The following is a 19,888-nucleotide window of genomic DNA, read 5'->3' as shown; positions in this document are numbered from 1 at the left end:
ACAATAATATCATCAAATATACTTGGCACCTCCCTGAAAAATCTATCATTCTTTTAGCACTAATTTTCAACTCTATGTTTCGTTTATCCTACTTTCCTACAGCCTGGAAACATTCAAACATAATCCAAATTCTAAAACCGGACAAACCGCCTGATATCCCGTCTTCCTATAGACCAATCTCTCTCCTCCCCACATTCGCAAAAATTTTTGAAAAAATACTCCTCAAAAGGCTTCTTCCACTATCGGACAAACTCAACATCATCCCAAACCACCAATTTGGATTCAGGTCCAAGCACTCCACCATCCACCAACTCCACCGCACTGTCGACTTAATCTCTACCAGCATGGAATCAAAACTTTACTGTGCGGCTGTACTCCTTGACGTGGCTCAGGCCTTCGACAAGGTGTGGCATGAAGGACTTCTCTTCAAACTCAAAAAATTCCTCCCTGCCCCCTACTACCTTCTCTTAAAATCATACCTCGAAAATCGCACCTTCTGTGTCCGCGTTAACAACAGCTACTCATCAAACTTCCAAATACTAGCTGGAGTCCCTCAAGGAAGTGACATAGCTCCCTTCTTATACTCTATATTCGCCCACGACACTCCGACCTCTCCCCATACATCACTGGGTACATATGCTGACGACACGATAATCCTGGCTTCAAACCATGACCTCCAGGTAGTATCTCTCCGGCTACAAAATCATCTCAACTCGATTCAACTATGGTCAAACCGCTGGAAGATCAAAATTAATGAAGCTAAATCATCCTTTATCACTTTCTCTCTTAGACCAGGGGACTGCCCCTCTGTATCGTTTAATAATAATCAAATCCCAATCACCCAGACAATAAGATACCTAGGTTTGATCTTTGACAGGCGCCTCACATGGGCCCAACACCTTAAAATAAAAAGAAAAACAGTCAACTCCAGACTCCATTTACTCCGCCCACTTCTTAGATCCAAGACATCATTAAAAAATAAACTATTAATATACAAAACCATCATCAGACCTGTTTGGTCCTATGGCATCCAGATTTGGGGCTCTGCCAAACCCTCCAACAAGAGAACAATCCAGGCATTCCAGTCTATCTGTCTGAGGCAAATTGTCTCTGCTCCATGGTTTATCACAAATAACAATCTCCACAAAGATCTAAATATTCCATCGCTCTCTCAATTAACAAAGTCTCACTACGTCTCCTTTCATTCCAAGTTAATCCAACACTACAATCCATTAATAAAACGCATATCTTCTCTAACAATCCCTGATAACCCCCAGAGACGTTTAAAACGCTCCTGGCCTAGAGACCTTCTAATTTAATCTGTCGGGTGGTACTACTGAGTGCCCTCCCCTATCTGTTATTCTCGACATGTAAATACTTTATCTAAATTACTTATTGTACCAAATTGTATAGATTGTAATTATATTTTAAATAAAAAAAAAAAAAAAAAAAATATACTTGGTAATATCATAGGCTGACTGACCGTTTTCACTCAGAATCGTTTTTTTTATACAATGATATTATATCATTGAATTCAAATTTAATACCACCCATTACAGTGACCCACTTATAACCTACTGTACAGCAGAGCGACATTCACTTATCCACCTTTTTTTACTTTTCTGTTTTTACTTATTGTGTTGTCATTTTTTTATAACTTACACCATTAACGACATTTTAAGTAACATTAGAATTATAATTCTTATATATGGACGACCTCCTACATTGTTGACATATGATCTGGGCATAGTTAATGTGTTGTCCGAAGTCACCCACGTTTAGTAATAAATAATAATTAAGACGATTTAACACTACAGTGTGAGATCAAGTTACTTAACAATTTGCACATATAGGTACCAATTACCATTGATTTTATAGTATATTATAAAATCAATGCAATTATCAATTAACACAGACAAGTTAACGGGTATAGGTAACCGAAAACCGCAATCAAATATTTATATTTGCTGTTGTGCTACAGTAGTCAATGTAGTTATGTAATTTTAAAGTACAAAAATATAATATTTTGTATTTACCTCCATAACATGTACTATGACACCATTATTTCATCAATAAATATTATTTTCTATGGAGGTTACAACAGATATCAACGTAGAGTATCAGTTTTCAACTTTTATTAAACGTGTATTCTAAAATTATAAGATAACTAAAAAAACATGGTTTTGTCCGAATTCACCCCACATGTCCGAAGTCACCCCTTTTTAGGTAGTCATTAGTACAAGAATCTTTGGTTCAGACATTTTAAGGCCCCCCCCCCCCTGCGGATAAAGTCTGCGCACGCCTATGATACTACCTATATGAATATAATATGCGAGTATAATAAATTATAGAAATGCATATGCAAAATGACAGAGATACGACTATACGAATGTGATATATAGATCATCATTCTTGGCATTGTTATGTATACATATTAAAATTAAAGTATGTATAATACAATGTAATATATATTATGTAATATACTTTTTTAACACTTTTCTTAAGTTTGGTTTCACGTCTGTCTGTGATCAAATCTTGCGCGCTCGATTTGAGGCACTTTTTGAAGATGAAAAATTCTGAAAATTGGTATAGACCTTGGTCTTGGATGACAATACAATAATCCGTTGTCATTTTGGGACATGGACCAAAAAAAAAAAAGGATTGTCCCCACGACGTCGCCGTAATATCTCTCGCAGATATTGAACTTTCTCTCTTCCCCAAAAAAAACCGCAACCTCTTACGAAGCAAGTATAGGCGTGTCCTATCCATTATTATAATATCTATGGTAACAACGGTAATTATTACCAAATAACATTATACCGGTATTCTGATATAGGTACCGAAAACACCGGATAACATATTTCTTAAACGTTTAATAAAAATATTTACTTTCAACTAAAAAGTAGAAAATAAAAAATAAAAAAAAAAATTTTAAAAACACACTTTTCCATAAAAACATTTAAAAAAAAATTTTAAAAATTGCACTAAAAAGACAAAAATAATTCTCTGTACTTAAAAATAATGAAAAATTTATTGATGAAAAATTTAAAAGTGTGTGGTGCATCATACAAAACATTAAAAGCCGAGCTAAGTCTCACATACACTTCTTTGTTCAATCCTGTTTATAAGATAGTGACTGGCAGTATATTATGTCAAGTATAAGAGCAAAATAATGAAAAATTTACTGATGAAAAATTTAAAAGCCAAGGAAAGTCTCACATACACTTCTTTGTTCAATCATGTTTATAAGATAGTGACTGGGAATATATGTCAAGTGTATGAGCACCACACACTTTTAAATTTTTCATCAATAAATTTTTCATTATTTTTAAGTACAGAGAATTATTTTTGTCTTTTTAGTGCAATTTTTAAAATTTTTTTTTAAATGTTTTTATGGAAAAGTGTGTTTTTAAAATTTTTTTTTTTATTTTTTATTATGCATCGTTTGAATTAAAATGTTATTAATAAACTAATACTTTTTAAAATCAAAACTATTGTGCGTAATCAGTAGTCACGATTTAGGAATAAATAGCTTTGACAGAAATTGTATCAGAAAAGTTTATTTAAAAAAAAAACTACTTCATATTTGACATTAAAACTTAGTTACGTAATTTAAATTTAAACATAGTTTTATGTTAAATACTAATATAATACAATTTATATACATAATGTGATAACAAGATCACATTCAAAATATTAAGATATAAAAAGGCATTAGCCATCATCATGGCCATTACGTAATGGTCAACACAAACACGATGTTTATAAATTACTTTTGCCGTTAAAACAAATTTGTTGCGTATAAATAAATCAATCAATAATGATGCTTCTGAAGGTATTTTAAATGAAGTAGGTATTAATAATGATTAATGGCCAATAACTTATTTTTAATGAATAGATACTGTGTTTTAATATATTTTTATATTAATAGATATAATATCGGGCTATGTACCAATAATGAATGAAAATATACTGTTGTGTACTATTATTTGGTATTTTTTACGAATTTGTTACATTTTTATACCATCGAGTTAAATGTATAATAATTAATACATACTACTATGCTAGAAAACAATAATATTATTGAAATAATTGTATAGAAATGCACGATTTAACAAATTGGTCACTATTTTGGGTACATACATGAACTTGAGTAGTTATCAATTAAAAAATTTTTTTAAAAAAACACTAACTGAACTATGTAGTTGTAGTATCCATTCTTAGTATCCGATTTATTATCTTCCTTATCTCCTTTGTAGGTGTAATGACTCGCAATACATAAGTTGTATTATTACAGTTATATAATAGTTATTTATGTATAGGTTATAGTTCGTACCTATTTAGTTTATAGATAGTTATTAATTATTATAATAGTTTATTATAATTAGTGTTTATTGTTATTATTTTTCAATGAATGAACGATATTAAAAACAATTATTATTACAATATAAAATAATCACACTTACCCAACCTTATAGTCACTAATTGATTGTTAATTTGTATTCAAGTCAGTTTGTATATATCTTATCAACTAATAATAGACATTTTAAAATATTATTCGTGTATTATGTTTTAATATAGACTATTTATGTTATCTATTATACATACATATTACAAATATATTATTATTAAAAAAAAAGGCAAGTGGATGGTCGTTTCTACAGCACCAAAGTTAGAAATCTCGGAGGAACGAAAAATGAAAGAAGACAGGCAAGTGGTAGGCAAATAGGTTCACAACCACTCTGATGTAAGTGCATAAGGTGTCGTGTGAGTCACTGCAGTGGCGTATCCCCCCATTCCGGAGACTAAATTTGTACACACCATGTATATCTTAATTGATGATATGAATATATTATTTGTTTATTGAATACATCTATTAAAATATTTTCATCTCTTTTTGCCATTAAAAGTTGCGTAAACAAGGTTTATTAAACATTTAATTTTTTTGATGAAGTGCTTTGTTTTGGTTCAATAGTTTTAATATATTTCTATAAGAGCGTCATATTTATCTAACTAAAATTTAATCTTAATATTATTTTTCAGTTGGTTTGCCGTATCAAAAACACAGTATTTCTAATTTTTAAATTCCGATAACCATCATCGAAAAAGTTGACCTACATCGACAATTGACATGAATTTAAAGTGTACACTTCCGATTATCGGCGTATTGGCTATACCCATCGATCTTTGTGTCGCATGGAGATTGTTAAAATCACGATCATAAGCACCGTAACACAACTTTACAAGTCGATGCTATTTTCCTACCGAATTAATGGATGGCACAAAAGAAGAAGTTAAAATATTGTGTGAGGAAAAGAATCTAAGGTCCATGGGAGAAACAAAGTTGCCAAGAAACCCCCAGATAATGATGAAGTTGGCCGACAAACACCATTATGAATCAGTGAATGCTATAAATCGTTTACCTCGAGGTACCTACTATTTACCGAGCAGTCCACTCTAGATCAAAGTTTTCTAGCAAACCAAAATTAACAACATATAATAAGTTAATGATATTATTTAAGTCATTATGCATTAAAAGTATGAAATACGTAATTTAAATCGATTTAAAATGAACCTATCTATAGATATAATATGGTTGGACCGTAAATTAGTATTTTATTTAGTCAATACGAATATTATGTAAGTTGTAAGTAAACACCTATTTAATCAAACTTTTGATCAGCATAATATTTTTATTTTAGTAAACTTATATTTAAAGCTTTCTTTGTTATTTTTTTACCGATAAAATAAATTGGATATAATTTATATTTAATGGCGAGTTTTATTTTTCATGTTTGTTTAATATAAAACATAATATTATGTGTGCATCATTACCGTGTATGCACATATTTTTATAGTATATATAATATATATAGTTATATACTATGTTACGGGCAAATTTCGATACCCGGGCTTACTTATTTTTAAATGATCACGGTACTTGGGAAAAACCGTGTTAGCTATACATTACAATACTATATATATACTGATATTATTATATACCGATATGGCGTAATTGTTATATATAACGATAAAATACATTTTATTGTACGATTATAATAATAAATTATATTAAACTATTATGGTCATGGTACGATGGTAGTATTATAATGTCATTACTCATTATATTATAATTTAAAAAAATCATAAAATCCTATTATTTTCATTATTATTCCTCATCACAATTTTACCCAAATAATGTTGATTTGACAAAAGTCGAAATATGACGTTTCGTCCAAGTAGACAATTCGCGTTTTACTCGGGTATTTCAATAGGTAGTTGGTCTGATTTCAACTTTTGCCCGTAAAATATACATTATATTTATATAATTACATGTTTAATCTTTAACAAGATGTTTATTTATTAAAATGTTAATAATCTTTGCAGTTTTCATTTGTAGGTAGTTAGTTTAGTTGAATATTATTTTTTCAAGATATCATTGAATAAATGGTTCTCAAAATGAAATTTAGGACAGAATATGGGAGGTTGGCAGAGTCCTAACCCCACCTCCACGTGGTGCCAACTGGAAACGGAATTCCGGTTCCGGCCAACGGGGGAGGCACAGAAGGCAAACTGTATAAAACCGAACACCGGCGGGTCAACACCAGCGACCAGAGAGGGCCAACATCGCCCTCCAACCACCGACAACAGACCGAAGGCTCGATGCGAAGACAACCGGGAAGCGGGGACCAAACGGTCAGACCACCCAGCGCCTCAGTACCATCATCCGAAACTGCCCCACAGTGGCAGGCGTGCCCCGGGGCATTAGTAGGACACCCACAGCACGGCTTGGTCACCGTCCGGGTGATCGCGATTGATGTGAAAGGGCGCTCGGGCCGAACGCCTCAAGTCTCCGCCGACCGGACACTCAACGCACCGAGCAGCACGCAGCAATACTAGACACGGAGGAGACAGAAGGAAAACTGTATAAAACCCAAATACCGGCAGTCATCAACCGACCACACAGGACTGACATCGCCACTGATAGAACACCAGCCGAAGACGGAACTCCGGGAGATTAGCAGCAAGCGGCACCAATCAACAAAGTATAGTGTACGCTTTATTTTCATGTATACTTAATGTATATTACGCAAGTTAAAAGAACAAAAATATTATCTATCGGGTCAAGTTGACGAAGCACCCCCCCAAATTGCGCCTATAGTCATAGATACAATGCCAAGAAATTATAAACGAAAAACTGTACCATTGTGGGACAAACCAATAATTAGATAAGCTATAAATTACTACAACACCGATGAAAAACCTTTATGTAATAAATCTGCCAAATAATTTGGTATACAAGAACCAACATTGAGGCGATATTTAAAAAAATTATTTGTTTTATTTTATTTTAAGATTTTATGACTATTTGAATTTTTGAATTTTCAAATAAATGCACTGACCTTTACGAAAAGTATATTTACTCATTAAATAATTATAATATAAATTATGTGACGTCAACTTAACCTGGAAAAATAGAATAAAAAAATAAAATTTTATAATAAATAAGATAGCAGTAAATAAAATCAAATACGATTTTTGAGTTAAGTAGATTTAGTATTTTTGTAATGACCCATTAATTTAATATAATATTATGTAATAAAAAAAATATTTTAAAATTGGTTTCAAAAAAAATTGGTTAACGATTATGAGCTAACCTCCCCGTGGTGTCTCCTGGGTAACGCTAATAGACTCTAAAAAATAAAATAGAAAATAATGTGACGGTGTACGGTGACCTAAACGTATTGAAGGTGCTCAAATGTGGTATTATTTTAAACATATGAAGTACTCAAATGTTGCATTCATTTTTGGTGTCTGAAAAAATGTGTGCCTAAACGTGTTACTTGGGTTCCCAATCATTCTCCCAATTTCAATGGAAAAATATATTTTTGAACGTGTTTCTGCGTTTATTTTAACAAATAACCATTAGGTATACAACTGTTGAAAAATTGCTATATAGGAGTTCTGTTTAATTGGTTTCACATTGACAATATTAATGTTATAATGTTTATTCTTATTTGTTTGCGTTTATCGAGTAATAGAACAGTTGCTGTTTTTTTTTGATTTGCCCCCCTCCCCCATTCCAAAATCGTATTTCATAGTTTCAAAGTCTTAATACAAAAACATTGTTGACGCATTTATTAGTTTTGTAAATAAAATCTAATATAAAATGACCAGTCCATCTGGACAATTTCCATTTCCAGACCGGCTACTCCGCCCCTATTATACGTCCTATAAGTCTCGATTTAATAGTATAATGTATATTAATAGTTGGACTTTGTTGTCATGATTAATGTAGCTCATATAGGAAAATATACGATTGTATAAACTACACAAATTGTTAATAATATTTTGTCTTTGTGCATTACCCATATTTATTATTGTATTATTCTCCGTTTCAACAAAGGCTTATGAGATATGTCTATTTGTTATTAAATTTCAATAACATGGAATTAAAGTTCATATTCATCTATTTGGCTTCATAATATATGCCTACCTAATATACGCTGTTACAGAATACTTAATTCTTCACAAATTGTCCATTTGGCATTTATAACAATATTATTAATAAAAACATTTTCAAAATCGGTTAAAATATAGATAATAACTATCACTTGAATACTAATAACGACTGCCAACTAATAAACGATGCTATATCATCTGTTTAATGACTCAGTTAGTGATCACTGATCAGTAATTTGACAAGATAAGTGTGTAAAGTAAAATAGGTTGTTCATTTGCAGAAAAAAATGTAAAAACATCGTTTGTGTGTACTTCAATCTTCAACTGTGAGGGTGGTTTTTGGTAAAAGATTGGCAAACAATTATGGCATTTTGAGTTGCATATTTCATTATTAGCATGACAGCACACATAAAGTTCAATTACCTTATTAAATCCTTGTAGTCCAGTAATACTAACTAAAGCCGGTGTTTCCCAAAGAGTGATACATTTTTTGAGCCTGTTTTAAAATAGATTTGAGTTTAAAAAAATTATGTATGACGTGTAAGTCGTTAAGATAATAAAGAATTTTATAATAGGATAAACATAGGCGTCAGACGTGCACACGGGGTGAGTAAGTCAAGCTGAGACCATCTCATTGAAAATTATAATAGTATAAAGAGTGCATAAATCGTTCATCAAACTGACTTGGTAAGTATAATATAGTCATATCATGGTCTATTATTATAGCTTAGACAATGTCTATAATTTCTAGGCAATGTTTGTATAAGCACAATTAAATCAAACTATACATTTTACTCATTCGCTAACAACTCGTGGCATTTTAAAAATGTCCATGCATAGAAATGTAGTGTAGGTAGTGTCGTGTATGTATGTACGTAGTGTGCATGTATGTAGTTTAGGCGTAGTAAGACATAAATCTCCGGTTGGACATGTATTTCCATGGAAATGTAGTTATTTTCTGAATTATTGTCATTGCTGATATACAACTATACAGAATGTGGCAGAATCATCTGACAGCTGAAATAATTTTTTTTCTAATCAATATTTAAAATGTTTTTTTATGTATAATTTATAGCCACTTGCGTTACACTTACACGCATAATATAAAAATAATTATTTTTATTCTTAAATACTGATAATGAAAATTGTCTTTTTGTTACATCCTGTATACTAAATTATTTATTTATTTATTTATTATTTTAAACGCCATACGGCTCTTACAAAATAGTACATATTATGTAATAAAATATACATAATAACATATTTATATGAAAATTAAGTGACTTCATCTGTTTATAACATTCGTCTCTTAATTTTAAAATTTATTTGTATAATATAAGTGAGAAAAAATATTATTATAAAATATAAATACATACCTATATTTTATGAAAACTACTTTATACTATTGTACATTTATAAATAAATATGTAGTAGGTATATAATAATAGGTATATTATTAATATAATTTATTAATACTAAATTCCATAGTATATACTATATACATAATTAAATACCCCTGGGACCTGATGTGAAACGGTGGTTGGCCGCAGTCACTAACGTTTTCTGAGGTCAAGCATAGGCCGGCCTCACTAGCTCCTAGATGGGTGACCACCCGGGTTTTTAGTTCACTAAAACTATATCGTTATATAACTATATCGCTCCCACCATATACAAGTGTTCCAAACCAATCGTACCCCTCCCCCTCTCCTCGGGCACTTACTACAATAGAAACCGGTTAATAACCAGTCTTAAAAAATTAATTTCCTTTATAACTATTGGATCAGAGGTACTAGGTATTAAAACTGCTACTAATAATCAATACCAATACATCAAACTATAGTTTGAAAAAATATACACATAATATAATATTATTATGATAGGTACAGCTTCTTTATAATTTTCTACAAAATATGTTTTTATTTTAAATCGACTTCTTTATAAGTACTATCATTATTCATATCAAATATTTTGTTATTATTAAATATAATATATATACAATTACAATTTATATTTTATACTAAATAGAGAACAATGGTAAAAAGTAAATTATAATTACTTATGCATAATATTATTTAATTTAAAACAACAAATATTATTATAGTTTATAATCTAGACACAATAAAAGAATATATCAAACTAAAATGTTGGTAACCGATTTATAACAATTTTATTATTTCTATAAGAGTGTAAATAAAATTCTATTTTTAACAAATTAACAAATTAACAGTTCATACTATCGATGTTTTAAATTACATTTTGAAAATTTACACATTATTTAAATACCACAAAACGCCCAAAATAGTAAAACTTCTAATAGACATGTTAAAAATGCAATTAATTTTGATCTTGAATTTTACGACACATAACCCATACCTGTACCGTATGTTCCATACCTACCTATAGTTGATTATTAAAATCGAAAAAAAAAACAAAAAATCAGAAGTGTTAGAAGACCGATTAAAAATGAAACGCACTTCGACCATATTGTGTTCATTTCAATTTTACCCTCCAAGAACCTAGCACACAATTGTTTTTCTAATAATTTTGCACCACACAACACAACTGGTACTCCAGTACCGGGCTGTACTGATGCACCGACGAAATACAAGTTTTCGAATATTTTACATTTCAAACTTGGTCTGAAGTATGCGATTTGAAAAAAGGAATGCGATAACCCTAATACAGAACCTTTCCATAAATTAAATTCGCTTTGCCACGTTCTCGGGTCATTCACCATCTCGTGTTCGATCATACTTCGGAAATTCGAAATCTTCAGTATTTTCTCTAATGAGTTGATCACGTGTTCTCTGGCTCTTTTCACGAGATCATCAAAATCAATATCGGTTCTGTCTGATATGTGCCCCACGGGCACTAAAATCACGAATGTGTCTTTACCTTCTGGTGCTGCTGTGGGATCGATGTGACTAGGTACGTTTACATAAAACGACGGTTCGTCTGGCAACGAGTGATCCTCGAATATTTGGTCAAAACTTGGCTTATACTGTTTGCTCAAAAATATATTGTGCACGGACATCTGAGGTATAACCTGGTTAATCGACCAATAGAACGATATGGACGACGAAGTCAGTTTCTTTTTGCCTAGTTTTTCTGCGTACGACGTTTTTGGCAAAAGCTTGTTATATGCGTAAACGGCATCAGCGTTGCAAATAACAATGTCACTATTAATCACATTACCGTTCTGCAATTTGATTCCTTTTGCCACTCCATTTTCATCGGTTATTATTTCTTGGACATCGCTGTTATAGTTGAACTTTGCTCCGTGTTTTACAGCAATTTTTTCAAGACTTTCCAAAACCGAATGAAACCCTCCTTTTGGGTACCAGATTCCTTCAGCTATTTCGGTATATTGTAACAAGTTGTACGGGGCCAATCCATCATACGGCGACATGCTAAAAATTACGATTTTATGTTATTATTATTAATTGAAAATATTATATTCATATAATATAAGTAACCAGGCGTGGATTCAGGGGGGGGGATGCTATGGATCCTCAGGCAACACCTGTCGTCCAAGGTGCCAATAACATAATTTTTTATTAGTAATTACGTACCTAATCTAAAATAGAAAGGTACAACCAAAATTTTCTGGATCCACGCCTGACTGTAACTAATAACTTACCCCATGTACATAGTCTGGAATGTGAAAGCCTTTCTCATGTAGTCACTTTTGAAATATTTACATGCTCTCGTGTAAACAGAACTATGCAGGTGCAACTTCAATAATGTCGGTATATGTTTTATATTAAAAAAATCGTACCAATTTTGAAAATCAGTTCTCATTGCCAACTCAATGCTTTTTCTATAGTGTACGTGAGTTTCTTTCAAAAAATCAAAAAATCTCAACAAAGTGTCCTCGCCTTCTCCTTCAAATTTTTCTAACGAGCGTTGTAGTTTAGACAAATTACACGAATGTTGAAATTGTTGGCCATCATGAAAATTAATATGGTAGTTAATTTTACACTGTAATATTTCTATATGATCTTTTATGTCTTCTCCTAAGTCTTTAAATGTCTCCTCAAATATTTTAGGCATGAGATACAATGATGGACCTTGATCAAATCGATGTCCATTGTGCCTAATTATTGAACATCTTCCGCCATTATACGAATTTTTTTCATAAACTTCCACTTGAAATCCTTTTTTGCTCAGTCTGGCGGCTGCTGCTGTACCACCGACTCCAGATCCAACGATAATGATCTTAATTGCCATTTTTACAATTCTTTAACATAGTTTTAATTTATAAGTTGATTGAAACCTATTACATTAAGTAACTAATATTTTACAGAAACATTTAACTAAAATTTGTAAAAAATGTATTGTGTATTATACTATTATGTCTTTATTTTTTATATTATAATCATAAAAAAAAATATGTATAGAATATTTTATTTAATTGTAACAAAGATTTTTATTAATTTATTTAAAATATACCTATAATTTAAAATATTAATTCATATTTTTGCATTTTTATGCAATTTGTAATTTTTATGACTTCTTATAGATGTCAATTTCTTATATCCATGATTCATTTACAATTTGCTTAAATAAACCAGTAAAAAAACATGTTCAAAGTTATTGGTTAGAAAATTAAATTAAAGTTAAAATACCAACAACTTTTTATTTATGTTATTTAATATTTGAAAATTGGTCGCTTTAATAGATTATAAATTATTTCTTTACATCGACTTTTCCTTTTTCAGTATTACTATATTTTCTCATTCTCATTAGTTAGATTTTTTACTCAGCTAAAAAATAATAAAATTTAGTTTTTTTTTTTTTTTATCATTAATATAAAGTTTTCCTGACATTTGACATCATCTAAACTTAGGTGTAAAGAATAAAATTTAGTAGTACACATGTACAAAATGCAAAGTAGGTACTTACACTATAGGATATAGTAGACATATTATATCTACGAACCAGCTTCTACCAAAAGTGTACATGTAAGTACCTATATTTTTTTATACTTTGGGTAGTTACAACTTATAACAATTAATACAAAATATGCGTCTTTTCATTCTACTACACACAATGAAAAAAAAAAAAATGTTTGTCATCATCATCAATAATATTTTCCATTTGATAATATCTTATCAAAAACACATCGCTATATTTTCGGGTAAAAAGTAGGTTAGTATAAAAGTGTCTAGTAGGTAATGACTAAAGCTTTTAAAATATAAAATACAATCCCATTATGTAAAAACAAATAGGCAATAGCCAATAGGTATCTATATAAGTATAGGTACAGAAGAATAAGATTATATTTTGCAAAACTAAACGTCAGTCAATATTTTGCTCATTACTAACAGGAAGTTAAAAAAATGAAAATTAAAAAAAATACAAGTGTATTTAGTACCTATTTACCTAGGTAGGTACTTCCGCAAATGCATAAAATACATAAACTCATTAGTTTATAAATTTATTTTAATTCGTTTAAATGAAGGTACTTCAAATAGTAATCTAAGTGTTAACTAAAGATTAATTTTACAAACTATCTTATTTTTCGTTAAAGGTATATTTGAATTAGGTAGGTACATAATTAAATTTTAAGATGTGTCCATTTATAGTCATTGTAAATGACTCTTTTTACTTATATGTGTGATAAACTTATTATACTTATAACACCGCGGAGTTATAACATATATTTTTTGGTTGAATATCAGCTATTTTTATATAAAATAAGTATGAGTAGTATAACGCAGTAGCAGTGCATACTACGAAGTATGTACCTATGTCCTATATATTATTATGATTTTTAGGCATATGCGTGTCATGTATAATTATTATAATAATATTAAAATAAAGTAGATTTGTACGTAAAAAGACGTATTCACCGCCGACTATCCACAATACCACCGAATACACAATAACAACAGTCACGCAATAGTATGGAGGTCATTGCATAATTATATGCAATTTATGTCGTTATCATTATACATCGCTGTAGCGACAACAGTGTTACACGAATGTTGTTGGTTAGGTACTTGGTATATGGACGGCCATCATTTACGAATTAACACCGAACATCGAAAATCTTGATCATTTTTGCCTACAACTATTAGGATATATATCTAACCGATTTCCATACAACACGTTCCCCTTCCACACGATATTTCCGATCGATTGATGGGCACCTAAAATATTATAAGAGCAAATAATAATATTCATCCACTCCAAACACACTGTTCGGAAACGCAATATTCTGACTTCTGCAAGTATATACGTAGAGTAGGGTGTTCCTTAGCTATGGATGATGAAAAAAAATTTGCAACATTTTTTTGGGCTCACCCACTAAAAACGTTTGTATGCATATAAAAATGAATTACGAAAAACTTTGAGGCAATCAAACAAGATTAACCCGTGCCGAATTGTACCTAAAGTTTGAATTAATTCAATTTTTTAATATTTATGAGAATTTTTTATATTTTTTTTAAATATTTCGCAAACCATTAAGTAAAACGAAATTATTTATACAATATGTTTTAAATAAAACAAAATTGTCTATAAAATTTTCTTAACAAGTTTTTAATAGCTTCTACTGATCTTGAGATATACTGACTTAAATAGATAGAAATATCGTATTCTGAAAATTGTTATTGTTAAAACTATATAAACATATTATTATTAATGGTAAATATAGTCATCAGAGTTAATGTATTATGAAATATTTTTATTTATTGAAGTATATAATTAATGATTTAAATTAGTATAATTTTTTTAATGTTTCCTTTTTCCTTTTCTACGTCGTGGACTATAGGTCTTGATATTTTTTTCTAAGATTCGATCCACAATCCACTGGATTTAATGTAATTTTATTCATATACAAAACCTCGGAATGTGTAATGCTATAAAAAATTTTTAATGCAAATTAATTCATGAATAAGTTTATTTTTTATTTTGTTTTTTAATGAACTTATTTAGTTTAGGTTCTGAGTGGAGCGATTAAAGTATCGATTTTACAATGATATGTGTTTTTTTTTTTTATGCGCCCGAAAGCAAATTTTCTAGTAGACAAAATTTCTGATCATCGACTTCGATAGAGGTTTCTGATACCAAATTATATCTAGTTGTTACTTTTTAGTAGGTAAAAACCGAAAATTGTCACCACTTTTTAAAATAAACGGGAGAAAAAATGTAGGCATTAAAATAATTGTTTGGTATAACCTATACTCGCATACTTAATGACGTGGTAACCTATACTGTAGGCTGCAGAGCAGTTATACCTACTTCACAATTTTTTTTTAAAGTAAATTTCCTATTTAATTTTTAGTTTGTATTTTCAATAAATTTGGATTAAGATAAGTTAACATTCTTATGCTAATTGTTTTGATGTTTTTAAAAATATTTATTGATTAAAAAACGTATAAGTAGGTACTATATTATTATAATTTATAATGAATTACCTATACAGTCTACAGACAGTCTTAACGAATCTCCGTGATTATCTTTCAATACCGAAATATTATGATAGCGGATAACTAAACGTCTAAACCAGCTATACCTAACCTAAAATAAATAAATACAAAATATTTACTATTAAGTATTATTATTAGTTATAAACTCATAATTTTATTTTATTATAAAATGTAATATAATATGTATGAAAATAGTTTTAAATATTTAGTTTACACGTTATTATTTTATTATTATAACTTTACTACATTATGTCAGACTTCGGAATGTTTACAGCTATTAAAAAATTCTGTGTACGCCATAACTATAATCGTTCGTCTTTTAACATATTTTTAAGTCTATTTATACCAAAAATTACCATAAGTGTTAAAATAAACCTAAAAATCATGGACAACCATTTCGCGTTACTTATCTTTACACAGAATGGAAATAATATGTAAGTACAAATGTTTAATTATATCTTTTTAAATATCGTTTTAAGTGTCCTTAATGATACAACCCTTTTAAATACAACATTGGAATATAACTTGGATATTATTTTACGAAAATATGCGCTTTTAAAGTTATTTGTTATAATTTACAAGCATTTCATTTCATTTTTTTTTTAATTCAACAATCCCAACAAAACTTTTTTCAATAACCTCAATAAAATATTTACCATATCGATAATCAACTTTTGTTTCGCTATTAGTACCTAGGTATTTTATACGATAAATAGTTGAAAAAATTCTTTTTTTCGTTGTATTTATATTATTAGATTTGATATTGTTGTAATAACAATATCAAAATGACAAAATCTAATATAATTATATAAACGTTATGCTTCACTAAAGAAATGTAAAATGACTGCTAAAGTGCTAAAAGACAATAATTATTCGATAATAAAACTATCACTGTATGATTGACAATACGTAAAGTAAACATGTAAATTGTAAACAAGTAAAATTGTTTTGGTATTCTACATTTTACAGATAATGGTTAATATTAGTACTGTGCTACAAGCACAAAATGTGGCTGTTATGTGACATATATATCTATAATTTCAAGCACTTAGTAAACATAATATTATTATTATGTATGTGTATAAATAATAATGTATTATGAATGCAACAATGCGCCATGAGCTAATAACCTTGGTAATTAATTTCCTTATTATATCATCATTGATTTATAATTAATCAATGGCATAATAAATAAAAAAAAAAAAAAAAAAAACAAATAATGTACCTATAGTACCTAAAATGTTTTAATAATTAGGGATCAAAAATCGAGGAATTTCGGAAAATAACTTTTTTCTTTGAGCCCCAGAAAATGATGGAAAATTAAAAAAAAACCTGATGATTTCACAAAAATTAAAAATTATATTTAATTTTAAAAATAGACATAGAGATAAAACGTCATTATGAATTAAAATAATAATGAATTATGCTATAATAATATGATCCACGGCATAGTACGGAATAACTTTACATTGAGCTTAAACACTAATGCCGGTCGTTTGTATTATAATAATTACTCCGTAGTTTTCAGCATAAAAAATATACACTATCTAGTTGGAAAAGACAGTCCAGATAGTCCAATAAAGGAGAAATGTAGTAGGTATTTTAATGTGGAAAGGTACTGGCGGACGACGGTTACTTGTTCGGCGGTATTATCAATACGAATAGGTACATAATATTATTAATTATTGACCGGTAAATTAAGTTCAACTTCGAAGTTCAGCATCTTAAACTTAGTGCCAAACGCTAAATTAAACGGATAAAATTAGTTAAATTAAAGTTATTATTATTATTATTTATTAGTTGTATTATTGATACTGAAAAATCCAGCTTTTTGACTTGAACCGATTTAAACTATATTTTACCATAAACGACTAAATATTATACGTATGTGGGCATGTGGCCATGTAATTGTGCAGATATTAATATTTAATTGGTATCAACTCTAAATATTGTTAAAAAAAGATTTAATTAGGTAATTGAATATTTTAAAGATTTTAGAAAATTAGAAATGATTAAAATATTATACTGTCTCGTGTTTTATACTTTTCACCAATTTAGATTCATTACATAACACAGTTGAAATAAAATATGCAGTAGAATATCACAGAACCATCGTAATCCAATTTTAAAATGCAATTGAATACATTTTTATTATAATTAGTTCTTGAGCAAGACAATTTTCTAGTTTCTACTGGAAAATACTTAAATCTTTTAACTAACTTTTTATATAATGATGTGTAGGTAATATAGGTCACATCACATTTTAATATAGGTTAATAGTATAGGTACAAAACTATAGGATATTTTTTTGATTACCTACTGTTATGTTTTTTAATTAAAATGTGATGTAAATGATTGGAATAAAAATTTTGTAATGGTTTTCCAACCCCCGAATACTAAACTGACAAAGTATTTTTATTCATTATTTAATTTATAATCTGAATTCAAACACTAGAAGTTCAAAGTTAATAATAATATGTAAAAATCCTTTTTAGTATATAAAATATAAGAGCATTATATTGGTAATAGTTAATGCGACTTTAAAGTTCTAAAATATGGTTGAAGTGATATCATTATAACATCTTGTGTAATTAATTTTTAAAATACTACATTACTACGTGCCGATTTTTACTAATATTAATTGATTTATTACAATCGTTAGAATTACACATAAGTACCTATAGGGTACTATAACATGTGATTTATTCAAAAAAATTCAGACTCAAATAATTATGTAGTACCTAAAGCTTGTCACGCGAATCAAGAATCTAGGCCAAAACCACATGAGTGACGACTAATTTGATTATATTATAATACTGTACTGTCAGACGGTCGCGGGTGGTTATTTTATTTGTGTGACTCGCAGTCCACCTAAAAATATATACCTGTGCGTAATTTGGGGAGGAGGGTAGGGTGGGCATTCCCCCCCCTTGTCATTAGCGTGCCGCTGTCCGACTAGTGTTGGGCCTTTATATAGTAGCTAATAGGTAATATATTTAAGTATCCCTATACATATGTATTATATATTTAGTTATTGTTATCTCTCAAAAAATGGGTTAGTTATGCTTATGATAGTAATTTTAGTACTAACTAGTAAGTATAAAATTATGTAAGAAGACTATTTGTATTGAGATAAAAATGCAATTGTAATGCAGTGTCATGTAATTGTTAGCGAGCTGTTTTTTTTTTGGTCCGGTCAAAAATGTCGCCCCCAGCCCCTCTCAAAAACAGAAATTACCTACGCCACTGCGTTAATCGGACCAAGTTTACCAGCCAGTACGCGGCGTAGGTATACTTCGTAGTAAATTCCAAATTACCTTTGGTCGGCGGGTACCCCCTCCTGGATATATCTTGTTGGACTGGTGCCCGGAACGACCACAGTCGCGATTGTGGTATCGCAGCCGTACGTATACCACGGTTCGGTTAATACGCGTATATTATGCTCGGTTAGATATTTATTATTAAAAACAAAGGATACGCAGCGATGACGGTATTAGGCTCGACGATTCTATATCATAATATAATATTATTATTAAATAACCTTCGGGCGTGGTCAACTTTACTGGGTTGTCGCCTGCACTCGTATTATATTATAATATTGTGGTGGAAGTCACTGCGCAAGATACACGCGTACTCGGGAAGGATGACGGACACGACTGTCCGGCGTCTCGTTCGCACCGCACACGACTGCACGGCAACGATAGTAAAAACACTGTTGTGCATTGCAACGTACGACGCAACACTCGTGCCGCCATCACCAAAACAATAATAGTAATAATAAAATCGTAGCGCTCACTACGTCACTAAATATCGTACGGCATATACGATGTATCCACTATCCGCGCCGTGCGGCGATGGGAAACGCTCACTCCGCGGCGGCGTCGGCAACGCACTCGTACAATAATATTATTGTCGCGGACGTTATGTAACAACATTTTGTTTACCATCGTTGTCAGTAGCGTTATGTAACGTCGCGTAGGTGGGCGAAA

General features: G+C 30.2%; 1 protein-coding gene across 1 annotated transcript; it reads right to left on the bottom strand.

The window, feature by feature from the left end:
- Nucleotides 1–9,884: 9,884 nt before the first annotated feature.
- On the bottom strand, nt 9,885–19,606 carry LOC132939259 (uncharacterized). The gene is made up of 3 exons (XM_061006339.1): nt 19,217–19,606; nt 12,104–12,703; nt 9,885–11,873 (listed from the first exon to the last, which is right to left on the bottom strand). Exons 2-3 carry the CDS (start codon nt 12,691–12,693, stop codon nt 10,874–10,876), a joined length of 1,590 nt encoding a protein of 529 aa, XP_060862322.1. The 5' UTR covers nt 12,694–12,703; nt 19,217–19,606; the 3' UTR covers nt 9,885–10,873.
- Between the last annotated feature and the right edge of the window lie 282 nt (nt 19,607–19,888).

Source organism: Metopolophium dirhodum, chromosome 2 (genome assembly GCF_019925205.1).
Source record: "Metopolophium dirhodum isolate CAU chromosome 2, ASM1992520v1, whole genome shotgun sequence".
Lineage (NCBI taxonomy): Eukaryota > Metazoa > Arthropoda > Insecta > Hemiptera > Aphididae > Metopolophium > Metopolophium dirhodum.
Note: the sequence above shows the minus strand (reverse complement) of the source record. Positions and strands in the feature narration are given on the sequence as shown.

Excerpts from the sequence above, each read along its gene's own strand:
- LOC132939259 (XM_061006339.1), bottom strand. The coding sequence starts at position 12,693 with ATGGCAATTAAGATCATTATCGTTGGATCTGGAGTCGGTGGTACAGCA. Across the intron at positions 11,874-12,103 it reads TTCCAGACTATGTACATGGG|CATGTCGCCGTATGATGGAT; the intron begins GTAAGTTATTAG and ends CGTAATTTTTAG.